Source organism: Perognathus longimembris, chromosome 7, assembly GCF_023159225.1.
Source record: "Perognathus longimembris pacificus isolate PPM17 chromosome 7, ASM2315922v1, whole genome shotgun sequence".
NCBI lineage: Eukaryota > Metazoa > Chordata > Mammalia > Rodentia > Heteromyidae > Perognathus > Perognathus longimembris.
This window is the reverse complement of record NC_063167.1, coordinates 28,191,478-28,217,966: the sequence shown is the minus strand read 5'-3', so window position 1 is coordinate 28,217,966 and position 26,489 is coordinate 28,191,478. Positions and strand designations below refer to the sequence as shown.

The 26,489-nt window shown below is 41.7% G+C and overlaps 3 protein-coding genes across 3 annotated transcripts; 1 reads left to right on the top strand and 2 right to left on the bottom strand.

Moving 5' to 3' along the window:
* The first annotated feature begins 4,795 nt into the window (after nucleotides 1–4,795).
* On the top strand, nucleotides 4,796–5,740 carry LOC125355026 (olfactory receptor 2A12-like). The gene has a single exon (XM_048351081.1). It carries the CDS (start codon nucleotides 4,796–4,798, stop codon nucleotides 5,738–5,740), a length of 945 nt encoding a protein of 314 aa, XP_048207038.1.
* A 4,966-nt stretch (nucleotides 5,741–10,706) lies between these two features.
* LOC125355029 (olfactory receptor 2G3-like) lies at nucleotides 10,707–11,645 on the bottom strand. The gene has a single exon (XM_048351083.1). It carries the CDS (start codon nucleotides 11,643–11,645, stop codon nucleotides 10,707–10,709), a length of 939 nt encoding a protein of 312 aa, XP_048207040.1.
* A 9,022-nt stretch (nucleotides 11,646–20,667) lies between these two features.
* On the bottom strand, nucleotides 20,668–21,624 carry LOC125355025 (olfactory receptor 2A12-like). The gene has a single exon (XM_048351080.1). It carries the CDS (start codon nucleotides 21,615–21,617, stop codon nucleotides 20,670–20,672), a length of 948 nt encoding a protein of 315 aa, XP_048207037.1. The 5' UTR covers nucleotides 21,618–21,624; the 3' UTR covers nucleotides 20,668–20,669.
* Between the last annotated feature and the right edge of the window lie 4,865 nt (nucleotides 21,625–26,489).

The following is a 26,489-nucleotide window of genomic DNA, read 5'->3' as shown; positions in this document are numbered from 1 at the left end:
CTCAAATGATACCTGCTTATACTACCCTGAACCATTAGGAGCAATGGAATTAATTTCTTCCCCAATGCTAGCCTGCTATACATGAGAAGTCCCTGCCACACCAAATCCCCACATCAGATTGAAGGCTTGTGAGAACTGTAGGTTTCTCCTACAGACAAAGATTGTCAGTCTGGTCATCAGTGATGTCTAGTTCACCTGGGGGTTGTGGCTTTGGTGGGGCTGTGTCCTACCTGGTTCTGCAGCTCTGTTTGGAGCTGCTGACTATTTCATAGTTTTCTTTGCATCACGTTTCTGTTTCTCTGTTCTAATTTTAACTGTTCAGTCGCCTCTTTCTTGATTCTCAATGCTCTTCCTCTCTTTGTCTTCTTGGAATAGCATCACCTTTGCTATTGATTTGTTTCATTTGCAGACTCCCATGGAGAAACTAGGGACTTTCCTATAGGTTATTGTTCCTTTGAAAAAATGTCTACAACTCTTACCAGAAATCTAGCCCATATAGTAAGCTAAGAGAAAATATGAAGCCTGAAAAGGCATGGACAGGAAGAAGAGAGGCCTGATCAGACAAAAAAGGACTTAGGCAGTGGTCTGAGCTCAAGCTTCAAGGGTCACGTAGTTCTGTCTGTACACAGACTTGAGTAGTAGATATTGGAGTTCAGACTTATGGCTCAGACCAAAGGGAATTCAAAAGCAAAGGAAGCTCATTAGGTAGCTGCCAGAGTTGGCCTCTTGGGAATCAGGATCCCTGGAGCAGAGTTTCAAAAAAGCTCCTCAAAATCCTGACCCATCCTTCCCACAGAGACCAAGATCAGGTAAAGAGTAATAATCCCTGGGCCAGGGTATCTGAAGCACTACAGCAACCTCATCTGGGGCATCTCTTCTTCTGTCTGTCTTTGTCTCCTAAGTGTAGATTTTGGTATCTTCATGTTCCTTTATGTCTGTACCTCTCTCTGTGTCTTGATACTTCTCTATCTATCTTTACTTCTTTTTGCCTTTCTTCCTTGCTTGTTCATTTCACTCTGTTCAACTGCTACTTCCTCTGACTTTGGGTGTGCACTTTCCTCAAGGCACCTGGCCTTCAGTTGCTAATGAAGAGAAGGAGAAGAAAAAGAAGAAACAAGAAAAGGAGGAGGAGGAAGGGGCTGTTGTCAGGGAGGCTAAAGGCATTGGGTTGGTCATAACAGAATGGCAGAGTGGGGAGAATGGTGGAGAGTGATGATAGGACAGTGTTAGGTTACAGGGTGGGACCTAAAGAGAAGTAAGAATTTTACAGATGATCTTCAAGCTGAGTTTCGTGGAGGTCTCTTATTGAATGGGGGAAAGATGCCTCCCTCTAGGATACTTGCCATCCAGTGATGCTCCCCATTAGAATCACCAGGAATGGTAGGTCTGACTCTGTTTTGGAGCCTGTTCATCTAGTCCCTTCCCTTCTCATTCCCTCTGTTACTTTTATTGAGTACCACACCCTCTTCCCCACAGTGAGTACCTTATTATGTATCTTCGAGCAGCCCTGTTCCTAGAGAATGCTATGGAGTTGAGTGTAGAGGTGGGCCTGGGAGATGACAGTCATAATGAGAGACATTGGGATCAGGACCAGATGACATTAGATAACAAAGAGGTAAGAGAAAACAGTGAAGTCCTTAATTCTTCCAATTGGACTGGGCGTTAGCAGATCTCCTGTCCATCTCTCTCTAAATCCAGATTAGTAGGAAAGCATCCTTGACAGACTGTTTTTGTAAGCTGGTCTCCTATAATGAAAGTACCATAGGCAGAGTGCTTTAAGCAACTAAAGTTTATCATGGTTCTGGAAACTGGCAAGTCTGAGATCAGCATACCACAAGTCAGGCTCTGGTAAGGACATCTTTCTGATTATGTTCTTTACATGTCCTGGATCTCCTCTTTCATAAGGGCATCAATCCCATTAGGATGATCCTGTCCTCAAGATGTAATCTAACCCTAATTGCTTTTCAAAGATCTGCCTTTTAATACCACCCTATTGGGGATTAGGATTTCAACATATGAATATGGGGGAATGTTTAAACACGCACACATGGTTAGCTAGATTCTGCCTTCTTAGCAGAAATGGAGTTCCTTGCCTCTCACTATAGGTTTTTATGTCTAAAACCAACCCTGAGTGCCAGGAAATTTGCCATAGTCAAGTTAAAGCTTGTCACCCTAGTCAAATTTATACCCAACTTTAAATCTAGAGGTTTTGCAGAGCAAGTCTTATCTAGGCTCTTTAACAAAGTCCTTCACACTTCACTATTATCCATACATTCAATTTATGTAGAGAAAATTATCACCAGTTATCTAAGTTTATGCTATCATAAAACAAATATATTTTGTCCACAGCTTATCCACAACACCCTCTAGGGTATGGGTCATAAAGGTAGTAGAGTCTACATTCCAAATGTGTTTAACTAGAGGACAGGTGCCAGTTGCTACTCCTTATCTTTCCCACAAGCTTTGATGATGGAGTCCAAGACTACCCTACCTTGCTTCCCTAATTTAATAATATTTACTGAGTTTCTACCCTATGGTGGGTACACTGGAGATGGAGGAGTGAATGAAACAAAACACCCACATTAATATTCTGGGGGCAACAGAAGATAACTAGATAAACAGATAAGTTCTTTTCTGAAGAAATGAAAAGTGAAATGAAGAGAAACAGACAGTGAGGAATGGTTGATTCAGAAAGGATGATGGGAAAGGATTTTCTGATGAAATGGTAACTGGGCAGATATCTGAAGAAGTAAATGAGTTCATCTTATAAAATACCTGGTAAAGAGAGCACAGGTGATAGGCACAGGTGGAAGATCCTCAGATAAATTGCAGTTGGAAGTTTATGGACTAAAAAAGATTTCAGAGGGCTTTAGCGATGAGATCTGAATTAGATGGTGTGGTGACCAAAATGGTGTCATGTGGTACATGACTATAAGAATATGGATCCTTGGTTATACATGGATTGCAAAGACCAATCTAGTTCTTTATAGAAAAAAATATGTTAACACCTCACCCAGAGACTAAACTATGCACTTTTGATTTATTATGGGCTTATTTACATTAGTACTTTAATTTCTAAACAGTGCAAAAATCTTTAACAGTTTTATTTCATTTCCCTCCTATTCTTTGGGCTATTTTTGTCACATATTCTGCATACAAACATACATAGATACATAAATAGAATACAAATGTACATATTATTTTTTTATCAAATATTATATGCTGTAAAATACATTCTTGGCTCCTCTCTTTTACTCTCTCTGTCTCTGTCTCTCTCCTCTTAGAAAATGCAATTCAACTGTCTTCTGTTTTTCGTTTAAGAAACCTGAGCCTGTCTCACTGTCTCTTATTTGAAGGTAATTATTTTTTTCTTAGACCACTTTGAAAATAATAGATCAGTATAAAATAATATTTTACCAGAGTTCTTTTTTTGATGCTGTTGCTGTTTTTGTTGTCATTGCCTTTTGTTTTGTCTTTGGGAGGAGAAGGGAGGGAGTTTACAGGAATGGTAGGACAAAGGGTGAACAAATACAGCAGCAGTATTCGGTAGATATTATATTAAAAATGAACTATACAACTTATAGGTGGGTATGGAGGGAAAAACTGGGAAAGAGCAAGATAAGGGGTGATATTAACCCAAAAGAAATGTACTTACTTATGTAAGTACATTATGTATTACTTATGTAATTGTAACCCCTCTGTACATCACCTCTACAATAACAACAAAATATGTTTAAAAAAAAGAAAGTAGTAGATTGGTGGTTCTTCAGGGGGTTATCTTTGTGTTTCTTCTTCTTCTTCTTCTTCTTCTTCTTCTTCTTCTTCTTCTTCTTCTTCTTCTTCTTCTTCTTCTTCTTCTTCTTCTTCTTCTTCTTCTGTCAGTTGTGGAGCTTGAATTCAAATCCTGGGCGCTGTCCCTAAGCTCTTTCACTCAAGACTAGTGCTCTACCACTTTGAGCCACAGCTCCACTTCCAGTTTTCTAGCAGTTAATTGGAGATAAGAATCTCCTAGGCTTTTCTGCTTAGGCTGGCTTTGAACCACAATCAGATATCAGCCTCCTGAGTAGCTAGGATTACAGGTGTGAGACACCATCACCTGGTTGTGTTTATTATTCTAAGTGTTCATTGGGCATCATATCTATTCTGCAAGTTGAAAGTTTTCCTACATTTGAGAAAACTCTTGGCCACTATTTTTCAGTTATTGTCTTGCCCTCTGTCCCTACCCATATCACTCACTTCTGATCCTTCATGGAGTATAACTTACTTTCAATGACTTTTATGCTCTTTTGAACTTCAGTTAGATGTCTAACAACTCTCAAATTTCAGGGTGCCCATCAGGCTCTTGAGTAGTCCAGTTGAAGCCAATTTGGGGAGGAGCAAAGTGAAGTAAAACTTCCCTATCTGTATGAAGTGTGTAACAAATGATATTAAGTATTCAACTCTTTATCCTCTTTGAATTTTTTCATAAGCTACATATACTGTGAATTCTAAGACATTCATTTTGAACCTTTTTCTTCTTCAAAATCTACATTCTGAAATCTGGAAGTTATTATTTGACATTTCAGGATAAACTGGGATTATACAGTACAAAGTTAACATATGTTAATGAATGTTTCAGATTAAATAGAAATTCCTTTGAAATTTGTTCCTCAGTTTTGTGGCTGTCCTATGTACTTCCTTGGTTACATTTGTCTTATTGTTTGAGTTATATAAATAGCAGCATGGTTTAGGATCTGAATACTTCACCTTTCATAGCTGTTTTTTTGTTTTTGTTTTTCTCCACAGCAGGAGAAGGATGCAGGATTTCCTTTGGAGAAACCACAGCTCTCTTACTGAGTTCATTCTTCTAGGATTCTCTAGTGATGAAAAGATAAATGTTATTCTATTCAATGTCTTTCTTTTCCTCTACCTCATCACCCTTCTAGGTAATGGGCTCATTATCACTTTGATACGCATGGATTCCCGCCTCCACACACCCATGTACTTTTTCCTCAGTGTCTTATCCATTCTGGATATGGGCTATGTCACCACCACGGTGCCCCAGATGCTCATTCACCTGCTCTGCAGCAGGAAGACCATCTCCTATATTGGATGTGTAGCCCAAATGTACATCTTCCTGATGTTGGGAATCACCGAGTCTTGGCTTTTTGCAATCATGGCTTATGATAGGTATGTGGCCATTTGCCATCCTCTCAGGTATAAAGTCATCATGAGCCCTTTGCTGTGTGGATCGCTGGTGGCCTTCTGTGGATTCTGGGGCATCAGCTGTGCCCTCATATATACAGTCTCTGCTATGATTCTTCCTTATTGTGGCCCCAATGAGATCAACCACTTCTTCTGTGAAGTACCAGCCGTCTTGAAGTTGGCCTGTGCAGACACCTCTCTCAACGACCAAGTGGATTTCATTCTAGGCTTCATCCTTCTTTTGGTGCCCCTCTCCCTCATCATCATTGTCTACATCAATATCTTTGCTGCCATCTTGAGGATCCGTTCAACCCAAGGGCGGCTCAAGGCCTTCTCTACCTGTGCTTCCCACATCACTGTGGTCACCATGTTCTCAATCCCTTGTATGGTGATGTATATGAGACCTGGCTCTGAGTCCTCCCCAGAAGAGGACAAGAAGCTGGCTTTATTCTACAATGTCATCTCTGCTTTCCTGAACCCTATCATCTACAGCCTCCGGAACAAAGATGTTAAGAGGGCTTTCCTCAAAGTGATAGGCTCAAGCCAAGGATCATAATGAAGTTTCAAGAGCATGAGTACCAACAACTAAACTAAGGACACAGCCTGTATGACTTAGGGAGTAGGAGCAATACTGACATTTGAATGCAGGGCTTTGTACTTGCTAAGCAGGGAAATTATTACTTGAGCTACTTCACTAGTCTCATCTATGTGACTTCTTTATGAATGTTTCTACTAACATCTAGTTAGTCCATATGACAGACCTATGGGTTAGAGCAAGTGAGATTATGTTTAAGAAGGCTCTGGCAATGGGTCCCTCTTAAACACAAAAACCTCAGACAATGGACTCCCCAAAGGCAGGTCTCAGTATAAGAGCTTACGGTACCTGGCAAAAAATTGTTATCAACCTTTATCTTTTTATGAATAAATGTTTATTTGACTGAATGCTTGAACTGTGGACTCTTAAAATGATTGAAGAGCACAAGGTGACTTCTAGATCAGTAACCTGACTACATACAGATCAATCAGAGGTACCCACAAATGCCAAAAATAGAGGAATTAGAGAGAAATCAATGATGATAATATACAGTTGAGTTCAAGGAAGCAATTAAGGTCAGTTTTGATGAGAACTGCTAGGAGACTATAAATTTAAGGCACATAGTATCAGTAAAGAGAGAGCTTTTCTTAGGGTCATATAGGTAAAATTAGGACCTCTTAGTAATTTGGTGAAAATATTCAGTTCCCTGGACCTTCAACTTTGTTTAAGTAGATGGACGTAAGATAGACTTTAAGTATTTAAAGTATACAACATGATGAATTGTAACAAATGTATGAAACTATCATCTTGACCAAAATGAAGTTTCTTGACTTTTTCTCATCCCTCTGGGTTAATAATTTCTGTAAAGCTCTGCCTTATAATTTATACTCTTGCTATTCAAGGAGTATCCTTGGATTAGTATCATCAGCACCATTTGGGAGTTTAAAATGCAGAATTTTGGCATTTCCACACTTTTAAAATTTCATTTTAAAAGGCAGTAAAAGTGATTCATATGTACTTTTAAGTTTAGTCAGCATTTCTGGGAATCCCACAATACCTGTGGCAGCTAAAAGGCCCATCTAATTATGTTAAGGTCGATAATGAATACAAGTTTTAAAAAATGAAGAGGAGAAAATGAAACTTCTTCAACACTGATATGACTGAATCACACCTTCATGTCTATGATCTTACTGTCTGTCTGACATTTACTATCTATCTATGTATGGCATATCACCTCTCTGACATGGTCTGAACTCGTAATGGAGGAAATCTGAGCTGGGCTTTTGGCTTCCTTATTTGTGGTCTCCTGTTTTATTTCTACTTAGGAGAAAGAAAAGAGAAAAATATAGTTATGTGATTTACTAAGAAGGAAAAGGAAAGAATATAATAATATGATATTAAAGAAAAATCATCTGCTCTTGTCTTCATTTCCCTGGTTAATGACCACCTATTATTCAACTGCTTTAAGAGAAAAATCTGCTAGACAGTTGTTCATACTTTTAAAGTGTATGCAAGTTATGCAATGTAAGGGGCTTCATGATGAGATTTCCATGTATGTCTATAATATACTTTGATCATGTTTACACACGCTCTTTCTCTCTATTACTCCTTTTTACCCCCATCTACCTCCTCTTCTTCTTTTCCCTCTTTATCTCCACATGAGTATCTCTTCACTTTCATGAGATATTTTTTCCCTCTTAGCTTCCACAAATGAAAGAAAATTTGTGATTTTTCCCTTTGTGGAACTGCCTAATTTACTTAACATGATGATCTCCATTTCCACCCATTTTCAACAAATGACATAATTTCATTCTTCTTTATAGATGAAAGACCCTGGAAATTCCACTAGAAGATTCTTAGATCTGTTATATATACACTTTCAGCAAGTAGGAGGACACAAAATCAACATATGAAAAATCTATAGCTTTTCTATACATCAACATCAAACTCTGAAAAAGAAGTCAGGACAACATTCCCGTTTACAACCACAAAATATTAAAATACATAGGTATAAACGTCAAAGATTGTTAAAGTCATATACTATGAAAACCATAAAGCACTGAAGAAAGAAACCATAGAAGACACTAGAAGATAGAAAGACCTCCATGTTCATGAGTTGGCAGAAAAGATATTAAGATGTCTGGAAGTGATACATAAATTCAATGCAATCAATAACCAAAATTTCAATATTATTCTTTACAGAAATAGAAAAAACAATCCTAAAATTCATATGGGAGAACAAAAGACCCAAGTAACCAAAGTAATCCTCTTTTTTATGTTCTTTTTGGGGGGTTGGTTAGAGGCTTGAACTCAGAGCCTGGGCACTGTCCCTGAACTTCTTTGCTCAAAGCTAGCACTCTACTACTGTGAGCCACAGCTCCACTTACAGTTTCCTGTTGGCTAATTGGAGATAAAAAGTCTCATGGTCTTTCCTGCTGCAGTTAGCTTTGAAATACAATCTTCAGATCTCAGCTGCCTGAGTAGCTAGGATTACAGGCATGAACCACTGGTGCCCATCTCTTTTTCAAATTGTTGATGTGAGAACTTATTCATTTAAGGAATTCCTTTTTGCCTAATATGTGCAGTTATTGCTACCAATCTTCCTTTCTAAAGAAGTTTTCTTCAGCTATAAATTACAGATTTTATATACAGTAGTTACTTTCAGCTAAATACAGTTCTTACTTCTTTTGTAACTGCCTCTCTGATGTATGAATTATTATTGTTTTATTTGTAGTGCATAATTTGTAGTGTAGAATTGAACCTTGTGCATGCTAAGCAAGTACACTACTATAGAGCAGCACCAGTCTATCATAGCTTATTTAAAATGTGGTATTTAATTTCTACTCACTTGGGGAAATTTCCTATTATCTTCCTGTTATTGATTTACAGTTTCTATGTATGGCCAGAGAACTTACTTTGCATGACTTCCATTGTCTTAAGACTTGCATTATTAAAAATTGATTTACTGAATCTTGGCAAATTTTCCATTTATCCTGGGAAAGAACAATATTTTTATACCTTTTTTATTTGTATGACTCTAATTATATAAGATCATTTGACCTTATCCTATATCTTGTGAAATCTGTATTCTCTTTTTCCACTCTGTTTCAGTGGATGATTTCTGTGGACCTATCTTGGAGTTCATTTATTCTTTTCTTTTCTTTTCAAATTTTTATTATCAAACTGATGTACAGAGAGGTTACAGTTTCATACATTAGGCATTGGATACATTACTTGTACTGTTTGTTACCTTGTCCCTCATACCCCCCCTCCCTTCTCCCCCTTTCCCTTTCCTCCCATGAGGTGTTCAGTTCACTAACACCAAACAGTTTTGCATGAATTGCTGTTTATTCTTTTCTATGTTATATTCCTTTGCTGCTATGCCAGTAGAATAAATTATTCAATCTTGAAATCATGCCCTTTATGTCTAGAATTTTCATTTGACCTCTTATTTATTTATTTATTTATTTATTTTTTGGCCAGTCCTGGGCCTTGGACTCAGGGCCTGAGCACTGTCCCTGACTTCTTCCCGCTCAAGGCTAGCACTCTGCCACTTGAGCCACAGCGCCGCTTCTGGCCGTTTTCTGTATATGTGGTGCTGGGGAATCGAACCTAGGGCCTCGTGTATCCGAGGCAGGCACTCTTGCCACTAGGCTATATCCCCAGCCCCTCTTAATTATTAATTAATTGTTTTTAAGAGCTGTTTTAGTTTACAGAAAAAATAGTTTACAGAAAAAAATGTTTGCAAGAGGTTTGCCATTGGCTCATGCCTGTAATCCTAGCTACTCAGGAGGCTGAGATCTGAGGATCACAGTTCAAAGCCAGCCCAGGTAGGAAAGTCTGTAAGACTCTTATTTCTAATTAATCACTAGAAAACCAGAAGTGGCACTGTGGCTTAAGTGATAGAGTGCTAGCCTTGAGCTGAAGAACTCAGGTACAGTGCCCAGGCCTAGAGTTCAAGTCCTATGACCAACAACAGAGAGAGAGAGAGAGAGAGAGAGAGAGAGAGAGAGAGAGAGAGAGAGAGAGAGAGAGAGAGAGAGAGAGAGAGAGGTGGGTTTTTTTGTTTTTTGTTTTTTTGTCAGTCCTGGGCCTTGGACTCAGGGCCTGAACACTGTCTCTGGCTTCTTTTGCTCAAGGCTAGCACTCTACCACTTGAGCCACAGTGTCACTCCTGGCCATTTTCTATATATGTGGTGCTGGGGAATCGAACCCAAGGCTTCACATATACGAGGTGAGCATATTCCCAACCAGAGAGAGAGAGAGAGAGAGAGAGAGAGAGAGAGAGAGAGAGAGAGAGAGAGAGAGAGAGAGATGTTTGCAACTGTTAATGGTGGGATCACAGGGATCACTCACTGTATATATCAAGAATATTAACTGTAGGGCTAGGAATATGGCCTAGTGGTAAAGTGCTCGCCTTGTATACATGAATCCCTGGGTTCAAATCCTCTGCACCACATATATAGAAAAAGCTGGAAGTGGTGTGGCGCTGTGGCTTCTTCTTCCTCCAATCTTCTTCTCACCCCAAGGTTCCCTACCCTTCAGATTTTGTATTTCCATGTCTTCCACTTTTCCCTCTAACTCCTTACTCTCTAGGCCTCGTATCACTTACACAGCCCAAGAGGATCACGGATGAGGGTTCATGGTTCAGTAGTCAATGTAGAAATTAAAACAACATTATTGAAAGCCATGCTCTATACTATGCAACTCTCACATATCGTTTAATCATTACAACTTGCCAGAGAGAAGGAATTACAAGCCACAGAATAATTCAATGACTTTAAAAATAGATATACCTAGTAGGTGGTATAAACCCGGTTTCCATCTTGGTCTGTCTGGCATTAAAATCCAGACTCTGAACCATTGCACCCCACCTTTACAATAAAATAACATCACCACTTATCTCTACAGAGTCCAAGTCTTCCTTTGGGAGTTGGTGATTGTAAACCTTGCTTGGTTCAGCTCCTCAGTCTTCAGTCCTTAAGCCTCACTCGGAACCCCTGCTCCATCCCATCAGTTTGAGGAAAGCCCTTTTCACATCCTTGTTCCTGAGACTATAGATGACAGGGTTGAGGAAGGCTGTGGCAATGTTGTAGAAAAGGGCCATTTTTTTGCCACTGTTTGATAAGGAGCCAGAGCCAGGGCTCATGTACATGATGATGCATGGGATGGCAAACATGGTGACCACAGTGATATGGGAGGCACAGGTGGAGAAGGCCTTGATCCGCCCCTGGGCTGAGCGGATCTTCAGGATGGCGGCAAAGATGTTGACATAGACAATGACAACCAGGGAGAGTGGGACCACAATGACATTGAAACCTGTAATGAAATCCACCAGGTCATTGAGGGATGTGTCTGCACAGGCTAACTTCAGAACAGCAGGAACCTCGCAAAAGTAGTGGTCAATTTGATCAGGACCACAATAGGGCAAGCGCATGGCAAAGAAGGTATAGCATAGGCCACCCACCACACCATAGGCTGCACAGATTCCCACCAAGAGGAGGCATGTTCTACGACTCATGATGACCTTGTACCTGAGAGGGTGGCAGATGGCCATATACCTGTCCACAGACATGATGGAGAAAAGCCAGGACTCCGTAACGCCAAAGAGGAGGAAGATGTACATCTGGGCAACACATCTAGCAAAAGTGATGGTCCTCTTCTCGCTGAGAATATGCACAAGCATCTGGGGTACCGTAGTGGTGGTATAGCACACATCCAGCATGGAGAGGACACCGATAAAGAAGTACATGGGTGTATGGAGGCGTGAGTCCTGGTGGATGAGCGTAATAAGGAGGCTATTGCTCACAAGAATGAGCAGATAGAAGACTAAAAAGAAGGTGAAGAGCAGAGGATTGGTCCCACGGTTGAAGGTGAATCCCAATAGAATGAATTCTATCACGGCTGATTGGTTGAGTTCCTGCATTATGATCTGCTGGTTTTCCAGGGTTTTAGGAAGTATGTAATTTATTGAATGCCTGTGTCAAGAATATGTAAGGAATTGGCACACTTACTGTTTCAGTTACATTTTCTGATAGTACCAGAAAGCTTTGGATTGGCAAGATGGAGGCACAAAAAATAATTTCCAACTGCGGTTTGAGTGATGTTGGGATTTGGCTCAGGATGGGGGCCAGTCTAGGGTTAGCACCATAGTCGATGTTCCATTCTAGCCTGTAAGCATCTGTTTCTCCTTTTCCTGACACAGTCTTGTTTCCCCTCTACTCTTGCTCACTTTCTGTTTTCTTTTGGAATGGAAGTTGCTAAGCCTTTTATAGATAAAGAGGAGAAGCATAGTTGGCACAGTGATATTCATGATTTGGTTTACAGTTTTTAATGAATGTTACAGTTAGGGTTACAGATAGCGTTGAAGCATTAAGGTCAATGCTATGAGCAATAAAGGTTAGAGTTAATACTTAAGATTTCATTTTCTGTGGTGTCTAAGATTCATATGTGTTCATTATGTCAGTCATTCAACAATTTTTGCCAACGTGATCACAAATAACACTGTTTTCCCAAAGGAGGGGGTTACATTTCTAAAATGGTGGAAGGATCTTGGATAAATTGAATAGAGTCCTATAAGCAATTTTTGGAATAACCAAAGTAAAAACAATAGTAATCCCAGTACATATATAGAAAGAGAATTTAATATTAAATTAATAATGTATGAATTCACAATTCATTTTCTTTTGTCATTCTTTCTTAATTAGAAACACTTCAAAGATTCTGTCTATCACACTCTCAATATTGGTTTTGCTTTACTGATGTATGTAGATTTAATATGTAGATTTAAGAGTGTTCCCTTTGGTTGGGTCTACTTTTCAAAAGTCATTATCTTTCTGATTCTATGAGTCAGAACCTAACCTAATGAGTTTTTCTCCTAACATATTAAAAATGTAGGTATTATGGTAAGCTACGCAGCAGCACATCCATAAAAGCCACATTTTCTGAAAGGCCAATTTGTTGGGAGGGGCTTATGATGCATGGATGGTTAGAACACTTCAGCCTATTTCCTTATCTTCCTTATCCTCATCCTTCCTTATACTCTTGTTGATATTCTGGCCTCCTCAATTCCTTTTAACTTTCTATTTTTAAATCTGTCACAAAGACATTTAATATCATACCTCCAGAAATGATTTTGACTTCATAAAGAATATCTGGCATAAACAAACAGCCAACATCATGCTTCATGCCAAAATTATACAGCAGAGGTTATTTAATGGGGTCATTTAATGTAGGTGAACCAACCTACAGACACATTTTGTTTGGACTGTCTAATTTTAACTTTTAAATTGGTATTGGTCGGGCTTGGAATGTGGCCTAGTGGTACAGTGCTTGCCTAGCATACATGAAGCCCTGGGTTCAATTCCACAGCACCACATTAACAGAAAAATAACAGAAGTGGCGCTGTGGCTCAAGTGGTAGAGTGCTAGCCTTGAGCAAAAAGAAGCTAGGGACCGTGCCCAAGCCCTGAGTTCAAGCCCCAGGAATGGCTAAAAAAAAAAAAGTAGTGGACCAGATAAATTGGTATTGGTATTTTCAACAACTCAAGGGAACATACAAACAATATAAAGAAAACTACATCTTTAGAATCACAAATTAGATTGGCCATATTGGACCAATGTTTCAATTATTGACTGTAGTCAGCCATTGTTGGTAAGTGACTCTCTCATTCTTTTGGATAGAAAATGAATTCTTTCACTCTTGTATGAAGTATTCCTTTTCATTCTTTATTGTTTTCCATACACTCATTTTTATGCATTTATATCATCTGCTTGATCCTACGGCATTTGAATTTATGGTTCCTGTTCTAATAGTATGCTCAAATTTTGTGCTGCTGTAACTACTGTTATATTATTCAGAAAACTTTAACCAAGGAAAGGGTCGTATGAGGGATGAAGATCAGAGTCAGAGAGAAAGAGTGGATCTGAAGAAGACTCCGAAAAGAATGGAATGGAAAGCTCCTCTAGTTGGACCTGAAGAAGACTCTGAAAAGAATGGAATGGAACGCTCCTCTAGCTCTCCTAGGCCACTTCATTGAGCTGCCCTTGTTGTGGCACTGAGCATATGGTGAAGCAGAGAGAGCCCTAAGCTTGGAGTCAGGATGACTGAAGCCCCAGGAGTAGCTTTGCCATTCTTGCTGTGTAACTTATGCAAATTTCTTTATGTCACTGAGCCTTACCAGCCTCACTTATACAGCAGATATGCCATAGAGTGACTGGAAGCTGAATACAGTAGCTGCTGAATGAACGCTAGAAATGAATGAGGGACTGCTAGTACCTGCTGAGCCAGCATGGGAGGTGGGCACATCAAATATAGACATATCTCTGCCTCCTAAGCAACCAGAGTGCTAGGCAGGGCAGGGAAGTGGAGGTTAAGGAAAAGGATGCAGGCTGGCCCTGAAGACAGATAGGACCCAGGCAGAGAAAGACCTCCTTGTCCCCGGATAAGGCAGGAAGAGCTTGTATCGGTACAATAATAAAAGAAAACAGCTTTCTGAATGTACATGCAAGGATTTTACCCTTGGGCCCAACCAAGTGTCCTAATCACTGCACTCCATATGGCCTATAGAACCCCGGATCTTATTCTCAGTGGGTCTCTAGCTCACTGTATGACTTGGGGCAACTTCCTTGACCCTCAGAATCTTGTCTGTAAAACAAAGGTGTTGGATGACCTGCAATGGCAGCCCTAGGACAGACATTCCATGGCATTCTGTTTATGCCTAGGCTTGGGGCCAGGAGGTGAGGGTATGCAGATAGAACAAAGGGCGCCAGGCCCACAATCCCTCTTCTTCCTAGATCCCTCAGATGGACAGTGCCTACATGCCCTGCAGGGGAGACACTCAGAGCTAAAGAAGGTGGGGAGGTGTGCAGGGTGTTCCGAGACAGGCTGCTCCCCGAGAGGAAGGCTGAAGACATATGGTGGACTGGTTGGACTAGGCGGGCATTTAGTTGTGAGATCTAGTCTTCCAACTTCACATTTATGCATTTACACATTTTAAATATTTTAAAAAGCCATTGAGCCTTTTCATCAAAAGAAAACTTGTGCAAGAACCTGGGGTCCACTCTACCTACCTTGTTCTGGAAATGCATGTCCTCCGTGACTCCTCTTACTAATTGAGGCTCTGTGAGCCTCAACAATGGCAAGTACAATCCTTTCATTTTACCAAAGCCCAGAAAGAGAAAACAAGTAGGCTTAGGCCAGCAACAAAGGGTCTGGGCAGATTGTTCCCCAGTCTTGGCCCCTGCAGTGCCAAGTGCTATTCATAGCGATGAGCTGGGATATGGGATTTGGGGACAGAAAGCCTGATGCTACCAATCATATTAGCTCATGACATGGTTGTTTTTATTTTTTATTTATTTATTTATTTTTTTTTGGCCAGTCCTGGGCCTTGGACTCAGGGCCTGAGCACTGTCCCTGGCTTCTTCCCGCTCAAGGCTAGCACTCTGCCACTTGAGCCACAGCGCCGCTTCTGGCCGTTTTCTGCATATGTGGTGCTGGGGAATCGAACCTAGGGCCTCCTGTATCCGAGGCAGGCACTCTTGCCACTAGGCTATATCCCCAGCCCTGTTTTTATTTTTTAAAACAAGGCCCATGGCACTGAGGATTCCTAGTTCTTACCTCCAGCTTGCAGGTACAGGCTGATAGTGGAGGACACACAGGAGGCGTCAGGTACTCATTTTCCTGCCCCTGGACTCCTTCCTCCTGGCGCAGCTGTGTCCTCGTCCAAAGCCTACGGACTGGTTTCTATTTTCACTTTCTTTAGCTGGCTTTCTGTGTGCCTCAGGGTCAGTTCTTGGCCTCTCAGAGCCTTGGATTCTGGCTGTCACAGCTAGGTTGGGTGATAGCCTGTTGGCATGGTGAAGGCAGAAATGGATTGTGTGACTGCATTAGGGCTGGAAACACTACTCTTCATCTTTTGCCAGGGTATAGTGAAAAAAATCAGAGACTGGTTTTTTGGAATTTCCCTTTGCACTCTTGTATTTACCTCCTTTTCTCATAGCACCTCTCATACATCACAGGCAAGAGGATAAGAGACTCAAACATGTTGGCCATTTACTGATTCTAAAAATAAGTGTTTTCTCTCCCTTCCACAGCCCTTTCCTCTATCACACACGTATATGTACTCTTACACTCTCAGCACATATCTTGAGGGCTAAGAATGGTCCAGAGGAAACCGATCAAACTATAAAGCAACAAAAAGGCAGAGAGAGTGATGGGAAAAGAGGGTGAAGAAGAGAGAGAGAGAAAAAAGGCCCAGTGAACTAGAGCCGGAGGGGCAGCGCTGGCAGAGAAAGGAGCGGAGAGCAGTAGATGGCAGCAGAAGAACAGAGAGGCTTAGAAGGAGGGAGAAGGTAAGAGTTTAAAGGAAAAAGACACAGAGACACTGAGAGCGAATACGAATTGTCTATTGGGAGTACCAAAGAAGGCAAGAAAGCAAAATAAGAGACTGGGAGAGAAAGAAGACAGGGAGAATGTGGAGATGCTGAGCAAGCAGATGGTGAGAGGCGAGGGACACGAGGGGAGAGAGAGAGAGAGGCAGAGAGAGAGAGAATGAGAATCAGGCAGTGGAGACGAAGAGTGGAGAGAGTGCTGGAGGAGGCATGGGGATGACTGTGAGCACAGGCATACACTGTGGAGGACGTAGGGCAGAGAACCAGGCTTCAGTGGGAGAGCTGTGGGATTGGGGGGGGGGATGTTTTGTGAATCAGCATTAAGGGAATTTTGCTAAAGAGACACAGAGAACCCAGAGAAGAGAAAGAATAGCAGAAAGAATGAACTCAAGGCCAAGGCAGAGAATATCAGAGCGGGAGGAGAGATAAATGGAATGAAAACTTGGGAGCCAGAGACACACAGAGACAGCAAACTGAGGCAAAGGTGGAGCAAGGAGGACAACAAGAGAAAAAGGCAGACAGATAAAAATAGGCTCAGGGAAATGAATAAATAGATAGCATGGAGAGAAGTTGGGGGCAGATGCAAACAGCTATGCACACACACGTGCAGGTAAGAGAGGGATAAAGGCAGAGAGACAGGAAGCCAGCCAACAGGAACTACAGACAGGCCTGAACTCCTACCTGGAGCTCCTAACCAGCAAGACTAGAGATGAGGGAAGCTGGCAGCTCCCCAGGAGGACTAGGGACACTGCTATCCTGAGCTTACATTTCTGTGGGGAGAGGGGTGTGGACAGGGACACCTCAGACTCAGGGGACCATTCCTGAGTGTCACTTGATCCCAGGGCTCCATCCAGAATAGATCTTGTGGCCACCTCTGGCTCAGGGAGGAGACATCAGGCTCTTGTGGGGCCAGGGAGGCTCAGGCTGTGCCCTCTTGTAGAGCCGAAGGTGGGCTGGGGAAATGAGGCTTGGCTGGGGCAGGAATGTCAATGCTTGGAGGCAAACGTGTTCTTCTCAGACAAGACCCCAAAACAGGCTTTTCCTCAGTGGCTCCCTCTTCCCCAAGAGTAAAGAAGGAAGCACCCTGAGTGGTCTAGGGTAATGGAGGTCATGATTTTGTCCTATCTGCCTCCCAGGTCATGTGCTCAGGGCTGTTCTGTTCATTGGGCATTGTACACAACTTTCACGGTCTACAGACATGTTGGAGACTTGAAAGAAAAGAATATAGTCTCAAAAAATAGAGATCATGAAGGATAAAAAATAAGTCATTATTTAATTATTAATCTTTCATCAGACATCATCTATACAATTCATTAGACTCTCACATAGTTACACTCCAAGTGGTGATACATGAGTTATGTTGATGGTGGAACACTTTAAGAGTCTCATGCTCTACCGAGTGAGCTGGCGGGGCGATCCCATGGTGAAACACTTTAATATGTACTTCACAGGCCCACACAAGACTCAGGCAAGACCAGGCCAGGGAGGCCTCTACTTCTAATGGAAGGGATCTCAGAATTTGCTGGAAGGAATCTCAGGTTTTATGGGTGCCCATATCCAGCTTATATGACTTAGGATACCTCTCAGACCCGCTGGGTTGGAGGGCTTTGCCTGCCTGCCCTCTAGGGGTCTTTTCACACCTTGAGAGGATTCTTGTAGTATTTCCCTGGTCCAACCTGGAGCCCTCCCTCCCTAGATGCCCAACCCCAAACACAGATTCTAGGTATGTGACCCAACTCCCTTCCCAAACGGTAGGGCCTGAATGTGGCAACATGACTGTATAGGCCATCAACATCAACATTGTAGCTACAACCATTTTCCTAACCTACAGCCTTGATTTGGTTTGTTTCTTGCTCAGAAATCTTCAAGAGTTCTTGTCTGTGGAATTCAAGCTCAGCTCTCTGTCAGGCAGCTCAACGACTTCCTGAGCAAATTCTTGTCTTCTAAAGGCTCCATACCCTGGGTAGCTCTTTGTCTCACACCTTGTAATCTGGGCAGCCTGAATTACCTGTGCATGCTCACCTCCCACTGCCGGCTCAGTCTCGGCTGCCCTGCTAACAGTAGTCATCTTTAGCACTAAGATAATGAATGTTTCTTCTTTTTGTTTAATCTTTGTTTCCTAAAATTTAAGAACAAATACACTGCTCTATAACAAAGAAAAACACTCATAAACTCATAAAAGATATTTACAATGTATGCAGTAGACAAAAAAATCCATGTTCAAAATGTAGACACAAAAAAATCTATGTTCAAAATGTACAACAAACTTTTGTAGTAATTAATATATGCTAATAAAAGACTGATGAAAATGTATAACAAACTACAAAGCAAAGAATATTTGCCATGTGTTATTCACTGATTAGTACTTCACATACATTATCTCAACCAATCCTGACCACCTTCCAAGGCATACTATTTTCTTCCTAATTACAATTAAGGTAATTAACCCAGAGAGGCTGGGCATCTTATTCACCATCATTGAGTTAATAAGGACAGAATAAGACTTAACTCTGAAGTCTAACTCTAGAGCCTGCTCACCCAATGCTATTATTAACAATTTTTTAAAAGGTGTTAAACTCATGAGCAACCAGTCATTTTCACATGAAACAAAAAGTAACCTAATATAATCATTTCTCGTTTGTGAGATGGATAGAAACACTAGAATCTTTGGTAGAGATAGGCAATATCAACTCAAGTGTTGGCAAGGGGACAAGGCATAGACGGGCATAAGTATGTGGAAGAGTAACTTAAAAGCATCTAGTAAATTGGAAACCTCTTTGATTCTGTGATCTGTGAAGTTTACTTCTATGTGAAAGTCCTAGAAAAATATTCTAGGTGGAGAAATGCCCAAAGATATCTAGCAAAGTTGTTTAAATGATGAGAAAATAGAAGCAAATATTCATAAAAGGGAATTAGATTTCAAAGGAATTGCTAGAGCTATAATTGTTCAGTGACGATGTCAGAAACTGGACCTTAGGTTCAGTGCTTTCAGAGTCATATAGACATCATGCTACCATTAAAAATTTAAACATGTACCAAATTACTCTACGTATTACTCATGGAATACACCTGTACCTAAGCAAAAGTTTAAAAATAAGCTGCACAGGGCTAGAAACAATGCTCAGGTGCTTCTCTAACAAGTATGAAGCTCTAAGTTCAAACTACAATACTGCAAAAAATTAAATTGAAATGAATCGAAAGCTGGGTGCCAGTGCTCATGTCTGTAATCCTACCTACTCAAGAGGCTGAGATCCGAGGATTGTGTTTCAAAGCCAGCCCAGGCAGGAAAGTCCATAAGATGTTTATCTCTGATTAACCACCAGAAAGCCGGAATTGGAGCTGTGGCTCAAGTGGTAGAGTGCGTGGGCTGGGAATATGGCCTAGTGGCAAGAGTGCTTGCCTCATATACATGAAGCCCTGGGTTCAATTCCCCAGCACCACATATATAGAAAATGGCCAGAAGTGGCGCTGTGGCTCAAGTGGCAGAATGCTGGCCTTGAGCAAAAAGAAGCCAGGGACAGTGGTCAGGCCCTGAGTCCAAGGCCCAGGACTGGCCAAAATAAAAAAAATAATGTTCATGTGTCAAGTGGTAGAGTGCTAGCCTTGAGCAAAAAAGCTCAGGGACAGGCCCTTAACTCAAGCCCTAGGACTGCCACAAAAATAAAATAAAATAAATAAAATAAAAGCGGAGTAGATTTCAGTTTAAAGAGAGTAGTTAATTTAGGGGAGTTAGAAGTAGTCAAAGGGCTGTTTAATTTTATTTGTTATCTAATCTTTCAAAAAAAAAGAGACGTGAACAAAATATGTCAAAATATTAAAGTGTTTATCTGGGGTGTGAGAAAATGGAGTCTTAGTTATATTATCTTCTATTATCTTTCCATATGTCTTTATCTCTGTCTCTATTGCTATTTTTTATATAAATATGCATACTAAATGTATATATGTAGATCTAGGTATGCATAATATATATTCTTCTTTTGTTTGTTTTTGCAAAATAAGAATAAAAATTTAAATGTCAACTTTCAACTAACCAAGTGAAAGTCATTTTTATGAACCAAGCCCTGACTAGACAGACCAATTAGCCATATTTTTACATAAATACAATCTAACATAATTCTACCTTAGATTTTTATAGCACCTATGCAAAAAGCAATGCCAAATATTACCTCTGAGGGCTTGCTAAGCCATAACAGAGGATTGTCACCCTGCCTACTAATCACTCTTTTTCATTTCACTTCAAATATCTTTATTCTATAGCAAAGCATGTGTACATGTTAAACATTTGCCAGGGCTCATGTTGAACCCATAAACTTTCAGAAGTAAGGAGAGAGCATATGAATAACAATAAACCAATGGCCCTGAACTGCAAGGTCGTAAAGAAATCCTTTGCTTTCAGTGTTTAACTGTGTCTTTGGACAGTGGCAGGTATCATTGGCTGGCTGGAATCTTCAGTTAAGAAGTGGCTATGCCCTCTGGCTACTCAGGTTGGACAGAACTGACGTATCAAAGAGCTCCATCCAGCCTGCCAGTGGCCATGGACAACTCTGGAGCATGCTGGGTTATTGAGCTGTTGCTCTATCTCCAAGTACTTTCAGAAAGGCTCCCTTTACATCCTTGTTTCTGAGGCTGTAGATGATGGGGTTGAGGAAGGCAGAGACAACATTGTAGAACAAAGCCAGCTTCTTGTCCCGCTCTGGGTTATACCAGGAGCCAGGCCTCATGTACATGATCATGGCTGGCCCATAGAACATAATGACAACAGTAATGTGGGAAGCACAAGTGGAGAAGGACTTGAGCCTTCCCTGAGATGAGCGGATTCTTAAGATGGAGACAAAGATGCGGATATAGGAGGCCAGGATGAGGGAAAGTGGAACCAAAAGGAGGATGAAGCCCAAAATGAAGTCCAAGTGGTCATTGAAGGATGTATCTGCACAGGCCAACTTCAGCACAGCAGGGACCTCACAAAAGAAGTGGTTGATCTTATAGGGACCACAGTAGGGCAGGTGCATGGTGAAGACAGTGTAGACCAGAGCTCCAGTGATGCTAATGGACCAACAGATGGCAATCATCTTGATACACACAAGACGGCTCATGAGTAGGGAATAGTGAAGAGGGAAGCAAATGGCAACATACCTATCATAGGCCATGATGGCGTAGAGAACACATTCAGCAATACCCAGGACCAAGAAGATGAACATCTGGGCTACACAAGCACCCCAGGATATGGTCCTCCTTGGACACACCATATTAACCAACATCTGGGGCACAGTGGTGGTGACATAGCTCATGTCCACCAAAGAGAGGACACTTAGAAAGAAGTACATGGGTGTGTGGAGGCGGGAATCGAGGTAGATCAAGGTGACGATAAGACCATTTCCCAGGAGGGTGATGAGGTAGAGCAGGAAGAAGAAGATGAACAGGGCCACTCTGACCTGTGACTCACTGGAGAAGCCAAGGAGGATAAATTCTGACACAGAGCTGTAATTTTCCTTGCCAAGTATATGCATGGCAATCTGCCTGTTAAAGAGGGACAAGCACTTCCCTTTTATTGTCGTTAGCCTTGGAGAAGGGATCGCAGGTCTTACAGAAATTGAACCACAAATACACCATGCACAGCAGCCTCCACGGATCTGGCCAAACATCTGTTGAGTTGAATGAAAAAGAAAAAGGAATCTACGGCAGCTATGTCACTTGACAAGAAGGCAGAAGGTCAGAATTCAACCCGAAATAGAACATTGAATACTTGACTGCCCACAAGACCTTCTCTGATACCTCCTTCATCCATAGAAGACAAGGAAATAGGTGACCTTTTCATTAAATCAGGGAACCCAGCTAATCCTAGCAAGGACATACACTTGTCCCAATCTGGGGTAGGCAGATGCCTTTGCAAAGAATTAAAATTGTGACAGAAAGTCTGAGTTCTCAGGCTGTGGGTCTTTAGGGGTACTACCAACCCTGAGCTATTCCCCTCAAGCCATGGAAACTGAAGCTATAGAGGAAACAAATGGTTTCATACAGAAATACTGAAAGACTTGGAGAAAAAAAAAACCCACAATTTTACTACTGAAGCTAGGTTATGAACAAATACATTTAAAGTATATTCATTTATACTGTGATAATTTCAGGCATTCATTGATTAGATTATAGTAAATGTTTCTCAATATATTTTTAAATCAGTGAGTGGGTCTACTTAGTTCTCAAGATTACTATGAATGCACTCAACAACTTAAACATTTTATAGCATAGAAGAAATAAATTTCTATAGTAATACTATAGTAATAGTAATAGTAATACTTGATATAGAAACCCTTTATTTGCATAATGACACTTTGATCTCACCAAAAAACTAAAAGATTAAAGTATAACAAAAAATTAAAAAAATTATGGCTTAAAATGAAAGAGAGAGAGGGTGAGAAAGAGAAAGAGGGGGAAGACAGAGAGAGATAGAGAAATATGCTGAGAAACAGTGACCTTGCAGCCATGAGACAGTGACCTTGATTCCTGGCTCCCTACTTGCAAAGTCCTCTGAGCCCTGTATCTGTTGAATCTTTTCAGTTACTCTCCCATGACCAGCCTTTTAATTCAGCCTTACCTGAGTGTCTAGGGTTATTACTTACTCAGCTGTGTGGCTTTGGGTACATTCGTTCTCCTCTGTTGGCCTCAGTGCCTCCAGCTGGTAAATAGATGAAGTATGTATGACCTAGGGGTAGGGCACGGTGAATGTAAGATACTATATGGCAAGATGTCTTGAAAAGTACAAACTATGAGACAAATGCAAGGGATTATTCTAAGTGAAATGAATCTGGAAGTCAAAATTGTTGGGGTGACAATACTGACTTTGCCCCTTACTTGCTGTGTGATCTTGGCTAACTGAACATGCTTCTCTGACCTTCCCAGACCCACTTTTTAAATGAGGCTCTTGGATTTGATGATCCCACAGGATTCTCCTACCTAGGATATTTCTTTGATACTGGCACAAAAAGTTGGAGACCTGTGACCATTGCAATGCCTTGAGCATGACAAGGATGGCTGGGCTGAGCCGGATTGTGTGATGAAGATGAGATGAAGTTGGAGAGGTGAGCTCAGAGCATTGGTGAAAACTCTGCATATGGATTCAGTTGGCACCGCTAAATCTGGCAGACTGTTTACCTCTTTCCAAGTGGCTTAGCTTCGCTTTCCATCTGTAAAATGAGTGCAGTGTTCACTCCATAGTGGAAACTTCATGAAACAAGCTGGTTTACAGAAAATGTTCAATGAATGGTAGCAATTTAGATAACAGGAAGCTGTGTGGAAGGAGTGGGGTGAGAGGAGGTGCAGAAGCAATCTCCAATCACTGAGGTTCCAGAGGACAGCTCTAAACCCATGGTCATGACGATTGAGTACCCCAGCATGGGAGTCTGGAAGAAGAACAAATGTCAGAGACCCTATGAGCCTGGGTGCTAGGGGCTCATCTTGTAATCCTAGCTACTCAGGAAGCTGTGATCTGAGGATTACAGTTTGAAGCCAGCCCAGGCAGGAAAGCCCCTGAGACTCTTACCAGAAAGAAAAAAGTGAAAGCTTCAGCCTTGAGCAACAAAATGCTCAGGTACAGCGCCTAAGCCCCAAGTTCAAGCCTCAATACTGGCACAAAAAAATGATTCCCTGTTGTCACTGACTTTTATTTCTGTACCCTTTGTCTTGTATATAAGTTTATCTGATTTGGAGAAGGGAAGGGAAATCACAGAAACAGTGGGACAAAGGGTGAACCAATTCAACAGTGATACTCACTAGATACTATGTTGGAAATGAACTTTACATCTTTAGGGGAAGGGAGAGGAGTTGGGGACGGGAACACTGGAGAAAATGAGGGAGGGAGTAACAGTGTTAAAAAAGGAATGGACTCCATACCTTACTTATATAACGATAACACCTTTGTACATCACCTTTACAATAAAATTTAAAAAATCATATTCGGATGTGTGATCTGAGTTTTACAGTTACACTCACATGACCAACTTTTAAAATTCAGCATATCAATGAATATCAGTAAGTGGAAGAAGGAGAAAATGTCCCAGAAAAGGAAAGTTTATAACCAAAAGAGTAAACCTAGCATAGCTCAGAGTCTTGATGTTAGAGAGAGTACCTTCCAGAGAGAGAGAATGAGAGGACTAGGCACAGAGAAAGTGGCCATCCTGACTTCAAGTTAATCATTGAGAGCCCACAATGAGAAATAGCCCACATCCTCCTTCCTTTCTGCCAGCCCACACCCCAAATATGGATGTTCACAGAAGCCCTCACTGAAATCCTGATCTACGCACCTCTTGGTCCTCTCTAGCACACTTTTCTCAAATGTTCTTTGATGGAATTCATGATCTTTCTCAGCAGTTCTAACCAGTTTTCCAATCAGTAGTCTGGTGACATTTCTGAGCCACAGTGCTAACATGATCTAATGGGATCTGAGTCTGGGCAGTTAGAGATCTCTTCTCTCAGAATCCAAGCGCTTCCAAGCCAGCTTATGTCCCCTTGTCAGTAAGCCTCCTCTCATCTTCTCTGCCTGCTCAGATCCCACTGACCTTCAAGGCTCAGCTCTGGTTTTCCACCTCCTTACCTGTCCCATCCAGTCTTGTTTATTTCATGTCCTGTGCATATTGCATATCCAGCCAGGCAGTAGGCAGAGGCTATGTCTCTTTCAGATATCTCCACGGTGCCTACAAAGGAAGGGCTCATTGGAGATGCTTTGGGCTCACCATTGTGTTCATTTGGGGAAAGATACAGAGTAGCCTCACACACTGTCGATGGGAAGTTTGTAGAGCCTTGCTCCAGTGCTAGTTTTCTTTGCTAAGACCAGGTTCTTCTCTGTCCTCCACCAGATTAGTAAGTGGCGGGATCAGGACTAGAACCTGGATCTCTGGTTGCATAGCCTTAACCACTGTACTCTGCTGTGCACTGACAAAGGCACATGGGAAAGGAGTCACATCAAGCCTTCTTGCTAGGAAAGCTTTTAACCATAACCACCTTCCTTCTTCCACCTGCCAGCATTGGCTGCCCCTTTCCAGTCTCTGCACTTCTAGTAGAGAAGGATAAAGATGCCTTGTTAGGGCTCCCCCCTAGGGAGCCTCAGGACATGTTCTGGGTGCAGAGGTGGTTAGGGACTCCTGGAGGAACAAGTCTGGAAATGGCCATGGGAAGAGCTGGAGACTGACTCCTGCCTTAAAAGGATAGACTCTTGTTCCTCCTCCCCACAGAGTGGGGCAGACAGACTATGACACCTTTGTCCATCCTTGGGGTTGTTCAGGGCAACAACCTCCCCACCGTCCACACCCCACCCCTCGTCACCTACAAAAGACAGCCTGTTCTTTGCCTGAGTAGCTTCCTCCACCCCTGCGCAGGTAGCCTGTTTTCTCTGGATTCTGGGCAGGTGGCACTGGAGGAAATAGTCCATCCTGCTTTGCCCAGCAGGGTGGCTCTGCTGGGGAGATCTGCACCTCTCTTAAGCTGCTAGACCCAGAGCAGCTCTGGAGGGAGGTGCTTCCAGTCCAGAGTCCCAAGAGTCCCCTTTGTATCAGAATGGGGATGGAGAGTGGAGTTCCAGGCCCTGAAAAATGCTGGAGAATTTCTTCTCCATGCAGGTAAATGCCACACTGAGCCCCTAGGCAAGATGAAAGATACAGCCAGGAAATCTAAAGTCCCTAGGATGGTTTTTGGGTTTGGTCCTTGGAGCTGGCAAGCTGGACATTCTTTAGAAGCTTCTGTTTGAGGATGAAAATTCCTTCCTACTGAAATTTAAGGAGGGTTCCTGGGCTGAGTTGCCATATCCTCATTTGATGCTAGGAAGATGTGCTTTGTTTCTTTCCAACATACTTCTGGGTGCCTTTCATGTCCCCAGATCTTACCCAAGGCCATAGAGGTAAAGCTAAGGGTTGGCTATAGAAAATGTAAGTTCTGCTAATAAGGTATCTGGTTCCATTACACCAGTACTGGTGCACTTTTAAAGCTAATGGGAAATACTTCCACCCTGGTAAAGGTCAGTGGTGAGAAATTCAGGTGATATGGTGGTCAAAGGATGTTTGTTTGCAGGCTTTGGTCACTGGACAGGAACTGAGGGGGAAAATGGGACAAATTCTGGTTATTTTAAGGGTCCAGACAAGAGTAGATCCTCTTAAAGGTCAAGTCTGGACATTCTGTGGCTTCCTAGTTCATAAGCTTGGCAGCTACCTTATATTGGGAAACCTTTACCAGGGTGTATGTGGTAGGTGTTGTATATATGGTCCTATACTTAAGAATGTTTTCTCTCTCTGTGTTTGCATTGTACTTTTCCCTACACTTGAGTTCCTAATCCACAGAGTACATAGAACCACATTATGTGACATTAGCCATATGATCTTGGGCAAATCACTTTC